Consider the following 11,888-nt stretch of genomic DNA (forward strand, 5'->3'; position numbering starts at 1 on the left):
GAACGAAATCAGCAGCGCTCGGAATGACTCGCTTCTCAAGCTTCTGCAACTCCCAGGTTGACTGCCCACCTCCTCGCGCCACCACTCGCTGCTGCTGCTGCTGCTGCTGCTGCTCCTCCTCCTCCTCCTCCTCCTCCTCCTCCTCCTCCTCCTCTGGCTCCAAACTCTGACGTCTTATGTTTCCCTTCCACAGCAACTCTGGCTCGTTGGAAGCACGAGACGAGATCAGAAGGGCTCGAAGCACTGTCGACCTTCCGTTCTCCAACCACAACTCGCTCATCGAGGTACCTGCTGCCCTCCATCGTGATCGAGCACGGGCTGACGGTCGTTCCCAGTCCCACCCGCACCCGAACAAGAGCAGGAAGGCAAAAAAGGTTCCAACGGCTGTGGTGAACATCCTGCAGCTCAAAAGATTCGCAGAGAGCCAAGACGGAGCTGAGCAGCTCGGGGCAGATGCTGGAGGATCGCAGCCGAGAGCCTGCGAGCTCGTTGACTACTCAAGGTTGTGCTTGAAGCCAGAAATGTTGCGATGGTGTTGGTGGTGATGATGATGGTGACGATGATGACGACCACGACGATAAAAGAGACGGAGAAGTAGAGTGGCTATGCAGAGGAGACTGATTTTGATACAGGTGGACAGAATTTTGGCGAGAGGAGGAGGAGCCTGTCGGAAGTTGTTGCTGGTCGTTGATGATGCTTCATCTGCCCGGTGCTGATTCTGTGACATCTCTCAGCCTGCAACTTTGTGCACGACAAGGAACAAGCGGTGAGGGAAGGAAAGGAGGAGAAGAAAAGCTGAGACTGAACCAGCAGCACGTTGGAGCTCCGCAGGCTGCGAGGAAGGAGTCTCTTCCTCCTCTTCCCCCTCTTCCTCCTTCTGGAAACGAGTTCAGCGCGGCTCGGTTGGCGTCTTCCTCGGGCATGCGGACAGGTTTGCTGCCTCGCTGGTGTCACTGGATGTGATGGGGGTGGAGCAGACGGCTTCCAGCAATGTCGTCGTAGAGCCGCAAATAGAGGAAAGAGGTGAGGGGACTAGTTGCCTAGTCGTTGATGTTCCTCACCCGATGGAGCAGCACCAGCTACGACAACGTTGCTGACTTTGTCCGCCCCGCCCTCTCCTCTTCTCTTCTTCCTTCCTACCGAGCGAGCGCCTTCGCCGTGCCCAACAGCGTAAGCTGACCGACTCCTCTTCCTCCTCCCCTCTCATGCTCTACTTCAGATGCTGCGAGCCAACGGGATGGACTGCCTGCTTGACCGCGACGGAGACTCGGAGAGCGAGAGGAGCAGCAAGTCGCACTACGAGCCAGGTTGCCCCCTCCCCTTCACACGCTTGACTAACTTGTTGGCCCCTGACAGTCACGCCCGGGCCACGGGCATGAGGAAGAAGAGGAACTTATTCTTTGATATTGATCGTAGAGTTTATTCTTTCACCTTGTATATATCGACACCTGTGAGCTTGACGATTAGAATACACCACCACAAGACCAGCAGGAGCACATCAGAGCATCGGCTCGTTCTTGATCGGCATCATCCGCATCACCCCATCGATCCTGGCCTTCATCTGCTCCATCTCTCTCTTCTTGCTCCTCAGCTCCATCAGCGCCTCGTCCAGACTCTCCTCCACCTTCAACTTCCTCATCTCTGTCCTCATCAGCTTGCTCTTCACCCTCTCCAGCTCCTCCTTCAGCCTCTCCATATAGAAATCCTTCTCCTGGTCCGCCTTCTGCCTCCAGTCCATCTCCGCCTTGGCCTTCGCCAGGTTCATCCCGGCCATCCACCTCACCTCCTCCGCGTTCTTCAACTTGATCTGCCACTGCTCCATGTCCGTCTGCATCGCCTGCACCCGGCTCTCCGCCCTCTGCCTGTGCGCTTGCGTCTCCTGCAGCGAGTTCTGCAGGCGGCTGATCTCGCGGTTCTTGTGCTCGAGCTTCTGCCTCGCCTCCATCTTCACGTTCTCGAGCTCCATCAGCACAGACGTCAGCTGCTCTCCTGACTTGCGCAGCCTCGCCACCTCCTCCGCAAGGGACTCTGCCTCCCTCATCTTCAGCTTGAGCTTCTCCTCGAAGCGCGACTCGATCTCACGCCTCATCCTCCTCTCCTCCTCCACTTCCCGCTCCTTGTTGTCCAGGTCGGCTTTGTACCTCTGGACCTCTGCCTGCGCCATCAGCGAGGACTCCTTCCACCGAGCTGCAGCAGCATCCTCAACGCGACTGGCACCGCCGGCCTGCTTCAAGTTCTCGATCTCAAGATCTTTCTGCAGCAGGGCATCCCTGGCTTTCGCAAGCTCCTGATCCAACCTGTCGAGCACGTCATAGGGGATCTCTCCTCCCTCGTCTGACTGCTCGCCGGCCTCCACGTTGCTGCTCAACTGCAGCTGCTCCTCCAGCTCCTCCTCCATCCTCCTTATCTCCGCTTGCAACGATTCAATCAGGACGTCCTTGGACCTCAGAGCATCCTCGTACTCCGACGAGAGACCTCCCTTCAAGTTCTGTACCTCGTCTTCCAGCTCTTCGTTTCTTCTTCTCAGCTCCTCGTTCTCTTCCTCCAGCTCTCGCATCCTTGTCTCCGTGTCCACGCTCTCCTCCCCTCCTGTCCCGTCCCCTTCCCCCGTTTCTGATTTCATCTCAGCCGGCAGGTCTGGAGGGACATCATCGTCTTCCCCGCTCGCAGACGTTGCGTTTGCTTCCTTGATACTTCCCGAGTCCTCCTTTACCATCTTGTCCTCCTCCTCTGAAGCCCCTCCGGCGACGCCTTCACTGCCGGCACCTTCCTTCGCTTGGTCTGCTGACGGTTCTTGCGCTTGCATCGGCGCTTCTCCTCCCGCCCTCTCCACTTCTGCTGCTCCTGATCCAGATGCTATCTCTGCTCCTGCTACCTCTGCTCCTCCTCCTCCTCCTCCTCCTCCTCCTCCTCCTGTGGCCGCCGCTGCTGCTTCGTGCTCCATCACCGCATTTCAACGTACATTCACCCCTCATCCCCCACTGACCAAGCCGTTTTTTTCAGTTGTGAATGTTGAAAGGAGGGGTGGTATTTAGTTTAACCAAGGGGGTCATATGTTGAGGGGTTGCTGGGGACAGGGTGTATGGTAGAGGAGGGGTGGTATTCCAGGGAGGAAGGGGGGTTATGAAGTAGGGGTGGGTGGGTGGGTATATTTGTTGTCGGGTGGCTGTACAGGCGCAATGGCAGAACTTCGCGAAGATGTCGATGAGGTGACGACGATGCCGAAGATGCGCTCATCCTCTCCCTCCTCCTCGCATCTCTCCCTCCTCTCCCTCTTCTCCTCGCATCTCTCCCTCCTCTCCCTCTTCTCCTAACATCTCTCCCTCCTTCCATCTTTCCGTCTGCTTCTCCGTTCTCGTCTTCGTGCTTTTCCCACTCCTATCTTTGCGTGTTTACATAAGGAGGCGGAACTTGTCCAGGGTGAAATGAGTTCACTGAGAGGGGGAGAGAAGCAGAGGAGGTGCGAGATGTCAAGAAAGTCTGTGGTGCCTGCACGCGAGAGAGAGAAACATCAAACTGAGAGAGAGGAGGGGGAGGGAGCCATCGTTTGTGCTGGTCTCCTGTGACTCTGAATGTCCAAAAGCTGCTGGCAAAGCACGCACAAGACATCAACTTGCTACGAACAGAGGTAAGACACGAAGTGGAAGTGCTGAAAGCTCGTTGAAGAGTGATACACTATCAGGTTCTTGATGTGATACAAGGAGTCGAGGAATACGATGACATCTTTCTCCTGCGATTCGTCCTCACCCGTGACTGACATGCTGGCATGGCGTCGACCTGACAGACCTGCTGCTGCAGACCTGAGCCGAGGAGGGCTGCAAGCACAGGCCGAGGCCGTCAGGAAGACAGTCAAGTTCAGGCAGGACAATCGCGAGATCCTGTCAGAGGTGAAGACGCGCCTTCGCATGCTCGATGGTGATGCGGGCAGGTTGTGAGGACTAAGAAGCCGCCAAATCACGACATCTTCATCAAGTTTCAGGTGTGAGGAAAGAGAGGAGGAGAATCAGGAGTGGGAGCAGGAGATGATGAGGATGGAGATGAGGAGGACGAGGAGGAGAGCAAGAAAGGCTCAGAACGCACGTTTGACTTCCTCCTAGGCAGCTGGATACGTCGGTGACCTGGGAGGAATGGAGCCGATCCACGTGGTAGGATAACATGCTGTTGCTGCCCATGGAGGATGAGCAGGAGGGAAAGGAGCGGAGGAGGAGGAGGGAGCAGGAGCAGGAGCAGGAGAAGGAGAAGGAGGAGGAGGACGACGAGGAGGAGGACGGACCACCAGTTCAAGAGCGGACATTGTGTAAGCAAGGGCCTCATGAAACCGCTCATCCCCGAGCAACTGGCGGAATGGCCGCTGTATCTAAAGGTTATGATGCTGCTGGTTATCCTCCTCCTCCTCCTCCTCCTCCTCCTCCTCCTCCTCCTGTTACTCCTCCTCTCTCCTCCTCCTCCTGTTGCTCCTACTCCTGCTTACTACTACTACTACTTCTCCTCATCCCAGGGTTGGCAGTGAACGTTTTGCGGCAGGAGATCTACTTCCGGATATGCGACGAGAGAACGAGGAAGACGAGAAAGATTGTCAAGACCCTCACCGTTATGGACATGGATGGTTACTCCATCTTCGACGGCGATTCTCGCTTCTTCAAAGTAGCTTTCCCCTAGCCGCCTGACCCCCTCGTGATTTTCTCGCGCAGGCGTTGGGGGAGTCGTCCAAGGTAGAGCATGCTCCTGTACCGGACGACACCTCTTAGTTGACAGCATGAAAGTTGTCGGCGATTTACTACCCTCAGCTGCTGGGAAAGACCGTCATGCTCAACGCTCCTTCCTTCATGCGCGCGCTCATGTCAACCGCCTCCGTCTTCCTGCCCAAGTCAGGTCGAGGCTCCTGCTGACTCCTGTCCTGATACCCCAGCAGGTCGACTCTCGACAAGATCGCCTTCTGCCCTGCGAGCCGAGCAGCGCTCTACGCAAGGAAGGTGTGAGATAAAAGTCCCTGGGGGGAGCCGGGGGGGGGAGGGTGGCAGGAGGAGGGAGCAGGAGCAGGAGCAGGAGCAGGAGCAGGAGCAGGAGCGCGATTGGGAGGAGGCAGGAAGAGAGTAGAAGCAGGGCAGAGCCTTTCTGGTGCTGCCGATTGACTTCACGTAGGATGCGAAGGATCTCAAATGCCCGTTCCTGCAGAAGATGACAGGAGGTGAAGGATGTGCGAACCTGCCGGACTTTCTCGGTGGATGCCAGGAGCCGCCGGAGAACTTCAAGCCGAGGGCGCAGTCAGGGCATGTGAAGGTGAGAGGGGGAGGAGAAAAACGAGCTGGTTTGTCCCATCAGTGAGAGCAGAGCAAGAGTCGAGGAGGAAGACGAGGAGAGAGGGATGGGAGATGGGAGGATGTTAACGAGGGTCGCAGATCAATGTTGGCAGTCGCTCATGCAAGGAGATCAACTTCGAGGTCCCGATTGCTGGGTTACATGCGTTGTGGGAGGTGAGGACGAAGAGGACGAGGACGAGGACGAGGACGAGGACGAGGACGAGGACGAGGACGAGGACGAGGACGAGGACGAGGACGAGGACGAGGACGAGGAGGGGGTTGTTGAGGAAGGAAGCTAAGGAGGAAAAGGAGAAATCGTGTAACGAGGAGCGGGGTAGGAGGACGGTGACGGGCAGCAGGTGACGGTGGAAGACTTTGGGATCGACATGAGCGCTGAGCTGATCCCATCGGATGGTTCAGAGCCGCTGGAGGTTATGAAGGTGCAGAAGATCAAAGCGAACGTGAGCTGCTGCCTCGTCCCCTCCCTCTCTCATCCTCCTCGCAGAACGGTCTCACCTCTGGTGACTGGATCCTGCCGACAGCAGGACAGCTGCTGGTCCGTTTCGACAACTCTTACAGGTCCTTTCCATCCCACCACCACCACCTCCTCTTCCTCCTCGTTCACCTCCTTCTCCTTCTCTGAACTGCCTTTAGCGTTCTTCGATCCAAGAACATCGAATACCGGATCATGGTCTCTCCTTCACAGACAGAACAGGAAAACGATCTCACCAACAATTCAGACAATCTCTCTGTACTATAAAAACTCCTCCTCCTCCTCCTCCTCACACAAGGGTGCTGACATGTCCGTGCTGCACACGTCGGATGCGGTGGTTCATGCAGTCGGCGATCAAGACGCTTCTGCTCGCCTCGTCCCACGCGACCCCGTGAGGACGATTGAGCCGCGCCTGCCGCTGGCATGAGAGGCTGCAACAAGAGAGCGAGACAGGGGGTGGGGGAGGGGGGAGCAGCTGGTGAGAAGAAAGGGGAGGGGGGAGGGCGGGAAGAAGGGGAAAGGGAGGGGAGCAGAGCAGCTGGTGAGAGAAGAGTGACGGGTTTTAGGAGGTTGACAGACATTCGGTGGGTGCCGGGGGGTTGGGGAGGGCGAGCAGGCAGAAGAGAGGAAGAGTGAAAGAAGGGAACAGGTTGAGGAGGAGAATCCACCTGATCCACAGGACCGTCGACGTATCCTGACTCCGGTAGCATGCGACCCTCCGAATCTTTTGATGTCTGACGACGAGCCATGAGCACCTAAGAGAGCAGGAGAAGAGGCAGGAGAGTCACCTTGCCTACCACAGTCGTCACCAGCCAGTCGCCGCGGACTCGTCGGAGGAGACGGATAGCGCTGTTGCTGAAATCTACCGAGTGCAGGACAAGGAAGACTGGATCAGTACAGGTACTTGGGGGAGGAGAGGATGGAGTGGAATAGAGGTTGGGAAGCCGCCAGGAGAAAAGAAAGAGATGAGAGCAGAGGAGAAGAGGAGGGAAGCAGAGCAGAGCAGAGGGAAGTCACCGCTGATCAAGATCTCTTGCTCGTTGACAACCGCCAGGCCCGTCGGACAGTTGAATCTCGCGCTAGAGGAGGAGCTTAAGAGGATGCTGTCAGCTCAATCCCTCACCTTTCGCCCTCTCCGTCCTCAAACCCTGACTGCCCTGACCGCGACCCCGCGATCAACGTCACCGTCCAGTTCCTGTCCTCGTCTCTGACTGGCTCGTCATCGCCACCATCGTTCACGCGTGAGGCCTCCCGACCTCGTGATGTGGCGGATTGCATGGTTGTACGTGTCGGCGATGAAAATGTTCTCGCCGCTCTGATCCGCCGAGATGCCACCGGGATGATTGAACAACGCTTCCTTCCCACATCCACTCGTCATGCTCCCCCCTTCCCCTTCCCCTTCCCCTTCCCCTTCCCCCCCTCCTCCTCCTTTGTCCTCTTCCTCCTGCTCGTTCTCCTCTTCCTCCTCGTCCTCGTCCTCCTCCTCGTCCTCTCGCCCTACCTTAATGCTCCCATCCCTCAGCCCTGGTTTCGACAAGTTACTCCCTGCCCACGTGACCACATGCTCTCCTACCCTGACATGCAGTCAGTTACGAGCAGCGGAGGATCAAGCGCCATCACCCGTTGGTGATGAAAACCTTTCTGATGCAGTTGTTGTCGAAATCAGCAACTAGCAGGTGCTCTGCCTGCCTGTCGTGTCAGACGAGCAGCGGGCAGGCAACTCGCAGCACCCCGTCCATGTCTTGAAACAGAACGTCATGAGGATAGCAGAACTTGCACTCCCCCACAGGCCCATCCACGTGCCCCTTCGCTCCATGGCCTGAGCGTCAAGACTTTAGTAGGGAGAGGACGAGGAAGGGGGGGGGGGGGGGGGGGGGGGGGAGGTGAGATAGGGGTAGGGAGGGACAGGAGAGGCAAGGAAGGAGGGAGCGCGAAGAGGGTGGAGGGGAGGGACCTGCTATAGTCACAACATCTGCGTGCACCAGGTCCTCCATGCTCTTCGCTTCCACATTTATGCGGATCGAACTGACTCGTCTCACCGCCTGGTTGTAAGCATCGGCCACGAACAGCTCCATCCTGCTGTTCACGCAGAGCCCATGAGGCCCGTTGAAGGACGTCTCCTCCACCCTTCCATCCACGTGCCCCTCTCCGCCCTTGCCGATGGCGCAGAACTCCATCCCCTCGCGAGTAGTCAGAAGCATCCTGTTGCCCCAGCAATCGGCGATCACGATGCAGCTGATGCCCCCGCTGAGAACGGCGACGGCGTGAGGACCGTTCAAGGTCACTGCCGGCGGGTCTTGGCATGGCAGAGGCTCCTCCGAGAGCGTGAGCGTTTGATCAAGCACCGAGCAGCTCGTCTCATCCAGAGCATCCGGACGTCCTCTCTCGCTCTGCACCGTCACCTCCAAGTCATCTGCTTCCTCGGCCTGGAAGCTCCAGCCTTGGCTGAAAGACGCCGTGAGCATGGAAATTCGCTGGCTGATAAGATCCGAGAAGCTGTCCCCCCCCTCTCCCTCCAGCATTGACGCCTCTTCTCCTTCGACCGCGATCTCTGAACTCTCATGCTTGTTGTCTTCGTATCGTTCAGTCATCTGGCATGCACTGCCACCTGCGATCTTTCCTCCTCGTCTGCTCTCTCCTCCCCTTCCTTCCCTTGTCCTTCTCTTCCTTCCCTTGTCCTCCCTTCCTGCCCTTGCTCTCCGACGTCTTGGCACACCAATAGGCTCCTTTTGTTCAGTGTTCTGGTCCGGGCCCGCTCCGTTGATCGGACCGGACGGACCGGCTCCATCCATCGGGCCCGGAGCCTCATTTCAGTGCCGGGCAGGGAAGTAAAAGTGCGAGTTGAGTAAAAGAAGCTGACGCACTGAAACGTTTTGACCCTTTTTTACGGGACCCGCAAAAGTTTCTTTTTTCGTCGCCTTGAGGACCGTTATACCCCCCAAGGGGATAGAGACGGTAGCACCCCTATAGGACACAACTCATAGGGAATCACGTAGGACACGACGCATAGGCTACGGTCACCTGTTGTGCTGTACGATGAACTTCCATACCTCAGCCTAAGACCACTACCCCCCTCCCTCCCCCGACCTTCCACCGGTTCAATGGAACAGTTCAGTCCCCTGGTGATCACCTGGCACACCCGGGCCCCGCAATCTCGAGATACAATGGTACAGTACGGCAGTCATGACCCCTGGAGAACTAGAGCCATCGGTATGGATTGGTACGGCACTGCTTGACACTCTCAGGTCCTATCACCTGCATTACGTGGTCATATACTTGATAAGACTTCACGGTCAGCCAGTGAGCCCTAAAAGTTAGTACCATTTTTATTTTGTACTAAAGTCCCCTACTGGTACAATCTGAGCTTATGTGGTTTACAAGTTCAGTTTTAGCTCTCCCCCATTACTACACCCGGAGTGGACCCCTGGCATGTAACCCCACCCCCCTTCCCAGTAAGACCGAAGTATCACACCATTCTAACGTGTCGGTTTTGTTAACAGGGCAAGGGTGGGGTGATGAGGGCTATTTCAGGGGGTACGGGAACCATTATGGTTTACTTCCTGTGTGACTGGGATGGAAGGGGTGGGGCCCACTCAAGAGGCGCCTCGCCTCCATGGTTGCGGTAGAGTACCGGTCTGAAATAGGTGTGACACCAGGGTGGTAAGAGGTAGCAATTTTGGTAGTAGGAGGGGTGAGGGGTCTGAGGGATTCAGGTGGGGTGGGGGATGGCGGGAGGGGTCAGGTGCAGAACTTGCTGAGCGAGTGTCACATGAATAGAAGTGTTTGACGTGTGCAACTGAACCGACTGAGAAGAACAAGAGCGGCAAGGAGCATAAGGACAAACACTAGGTCAAGGACAAGGACAATAGCGTACCCTGAAGCATTGGAGAGTGGAGCTCGCTACAAGGATAAACTGTTGGTGGCGTGAAGCGTAGCAGTGAAGATAAGCCAGAAGGGTCAGCTCCAAGCGACAACTACGTGGTAGGAGACTTTGAGTGGCCTACGAAAGAGACGCCATCTATTCAATGGAGCAACCCCAAATTCTTAGCGACCACCTGACAGCTCGCATCGATAGTTTATTGAAAGCTGCAACAGATAGAAGAGCAAGGGCCGATGCATTGCTCCTGCGCATGGAGAGTTGTGACAGCAGCAGTAGTGGCAGCAGCGCTCCTTCTTCCCCCTGCCATTGGAGCAGGAGGGGATCTAAGAACCTCGACGCCCTCTACAGCGAGGCTCAGCTGATGGGCTTGCAACTGCAGAGCATCTTGCGTATGGTCTCATCCATGGAGTATCCTGCAGTTTATAAGTGCGAGAGCTGTGGAGGATACATGAACCAAGAAACTGTGGATGTCGAAGGATACATTAACCAAGAAACTGAAGATATGAGCCCAAGGTATCTCTTCTGATCGTCTTGAAAACAAGGATCGTCGAATGTACGTGCTGCCCGTTTTGTGGCAGCGGGTGGCATTAGCAAGCGCAGGTGAAAAATTTATATAATGAATTAATCAACTATAAATGAATCTTTGATTGCATCAGTGTTGTTTGCGCTTTTTCATGAGAAAGCAAAAGTGGAATGAGTAATATCTAACAAGAAGCAGGAAAAAATGTCGTAGAGAAATTCGGTCCTGAAGAATACTATTTGCGAAGACCGTCAATATCATACACTTCCAAAGGTCGCAAAAGAAGAATTTCAGAGGATGTTCGAGAGAAACGATGAATGGGGCAAAAGAGGTGCAACAGAGTCGTTGTTGGAGTGCGAGTTATGCAAGGTGACTGGCCAAGTCAAGTGTCAGGATTTCATCGATGTTTGGGATGTTCTTGGCAAAGTTCACAAAACTCTTTCCGTGTATCTGGCCGTCGTTGCCAGGGTCTCCTCCCTTCTGCACGATCTCTGTCACCTACAAGCACGAGTCGGTCAGGAGCAAGTGCCCCTCAAGCCAGCAGGAGGGCTCACCGTCGTCTTGATCAGTGCCTCTCGATCCTCCACACTCATGTCTGGACGAACCTGGAGAACAAAACTTTCAGACAAGAGCAAGTGCCTCAGGTGGACGACAGGGTCACCAGGGAGATGATTTGGTGCAGCTCGGAGATATCGAGCGTATCATCCAGGTTGTAATCAAACAAATCAAAGATGAAAGCCAGTTTCTCCACAACAGGCTTGCCAGGCCTGAAAATAGCAGCCGTCCTTACAAACGTGTCGAAGGTCACTTCCCCGAATTCGTTCTTCGACATGATGGCAAAGATCCTCTTGACGTAGGGGTTTGCCGCCAGGTTCGGGTTGCTGCTCAGATCTTCAGCACACAGGTTGTTGGACTTCTTGCAGAGGAAGCGGAATCTACGAAACAGAAACTCCAGCTCAGGAGGCGAGAATCCCGTCTCCTTGACATATTTCTGCACTTGCTTTTCCGAAAGTAGCTTCGAAGATGCCCCTGCACCCATCGCACATGCGCGTCTTGGCGGTTGAGGTTGTGATCAGAGAATCAGGACCTTCTCTCACACTCACAGAAGCACAACCTGAAAGCAACGTCAGGAAGTACAGAAAGGATGATCAACCAACATTATCTAATGTTTCCTCATGAGCGACGAAGCGCCCGACTTGCGTTTCCTTCTGCTGATTAACCACCATCATATAAGTTATCTGAATTCTATGCGCAGGTCATCTAATGTCTCCCATCGTGTGCGCATGGCTTGACTCTAACAGTGTTTCACTTTGACCAAATCAAAATGCAATAATTTCTTTCGTTGACAATTCACAAACGTACTGGTAGACTTTCCAGTCATGTCCCATCAGCTTCTGCCTTGTATCTGCCTTGTAGCTGTATGCAAGAGCTAACTGTTCACTCCCCCCCTCCCTCTCCCTTCACCCCTCAACGCCTTCCTGTACCAGCCATGCCCCACTGCAGCATGCATGCCCCATGCAGTGCCTGCTCCTCTCCTGCCTGCATGTCAGCGCTGGACCTCCAAGCTGGATGTCATGGTGTGGCCGGCAGATTCAGCACCAACTGCTCAAACGTAACGGATGTAACGTTATGTAACGTATATAACGGTGAAAAATCAGTATTGCCACGGTGTGATGTTCGTCATCCGGTGTCAGG

The 11,888-nt window shown here is 55.4% G+C and overlaps 5 protein-coding genes across 5 annotated transcripts; 2 read left to right on the top strand and 3 right to left on the bottom strand.

Moving 5' to 3' along the window:
* Nucleotides 1-191: 191 nt before the first annotated feature.
* On the top strand, nucleotides 192-1,470 carry GUITHDRAFT_153824 (hypothetical protein). Its single transcript, XM_005828447.1, has 10 exons — nucleotides 192-284; nucleotides 336-374; nucleotides 421-502; nucleotides 633-683; nucleotides 735-766; nucleotides 811-931; nucleotides 978-1,023; nucleotides 1,074-1,170; nucleotides 1,220-1,307; nucleotides 1,357-1,470. Exons 3-10 carry the CDS (start codon nucleotides 454-456, stop codon nucleotides 1,377-1,379), a joined length of 507 nt encoding a protein of 168 aa, XP_005828504.1. The 5' UTR covers nucleotides 192-284; nucleotides 336-374; nucleotides 421-453; the 3' UTR covers nucleotides 1,380-1,470.
* A 28-nt stretch (nucleotides 1,471-1,498) lies between these two features.
* Nucleotides 1,499-2,806, bottom strand: GUITHDRAFT_112499 (hypothetical protein; the record flags this gene model as incomplete). Its single annotated transcript, XM_005828448.1, has 1 exon — nucleotides 1,499-2,806. One exon carries the CDS (start codon nucleotides 2,804-2,806, stop codon nucleotides 1,499-1,501), a length of 1,308 nt encoding a protein of 435 aa, XP_005828505.1.
* A 766-nt stretch (nucleotides 2,807-3,572) lies between these two features.
* GUITHDRAFT_112500 (hypothetical protein) lies at nucleotides 3,573-6,060 on the top strand (the record flags this gene model as incomplete). The annotated part of the gene is made up of 15 exons (XM_005828449.1): nucleotides 3,573-3,628; nucleotides 3,667-3,749; nucleotides 3,799-3,887; nucleotides 3,929-3,979; nucleotides 4,098-4,145; nucleotides 4,186-4,297; nucleotides 4,508-4,644; nucleotides 4,692-4,712; nucleotides 4,764-4,867; nucleotides 4,913-4,973; nucleotides 5,143-5,280; nucleotides 5,414-5,578; nucleotides 5,639-5,761; nucleotides 5,806-5,879; nucleotides 5,955-6,060. 15 exons carry the CDS (start codon nucleotides 3,573-3,575, stop codon nucleotides 6,058-6,060), a joined length of 1,368 nt encoding a protein of 455 aa, XP_005828506.1.
* Nucleotides 6,035-7,889, bottom strand: GUITHDRAFT_153825 (hypothetical protein). The gene is made up of 10 exons (XM_005828450.1): nucleotides 7,748-7,889; nucleotides 7,524-7,612; nucleotides 7,414-7,478; nucleotides 7,295-7,367; nucleotides 7,050-7,150; nucleotides 6,917-7,000; nucleotides 6,811-6,872; nucleotides 6,582-6,655; nucleotides 6,462-6,527; nucleotides 6,035-6,205 (listed from the first exon to the last, which is right to left on the bottom strand). Exons 1-10 carry the CDS (start codon nucleotides 7,866-7,868, stop codon nucleotides 6,083-6,085), a joined length of 858 nt encoding a protein of 285 aa, XP_005828507.1. The 5' UTR covers nucleotides 7,869-7,889; the 3' UTR covers nucleotides 6,035-6,082.
* Nucleotides 7,890-10,851: 2,962 nt separating this feature from the next.
* Nucleotides 10,852-11,205, bottom strand: GUITHDRAFT_59800 (hypothetical protein; the record flags this gene model as incomplete). The annotated part of the gene is made up of 1 exon (XM_005828451.1): nucleotides 10,852-11,205. A coding segment is annotated over one exon (354 nt), but the record flags the coding sequence as incomplete, so codon positions are not given.
* Nucleotides 11,206-11,888: the final 683 nt, after the last annotated feature.

Source organism: Guillardia theta (genome assembly GCF_000315625.1).
Source record: "Guillardia theta CCMP2712 unplaced genomic scaffold GUITHscaffold_59, whole genome shotgun sequence".
In the NCBI taxonomy this organism is placed as follows: Eukaryota; class Cryptophyceae; order Pyrenomonadales; family Geminigeraceae; genus Guillardia; species Guillardia theta.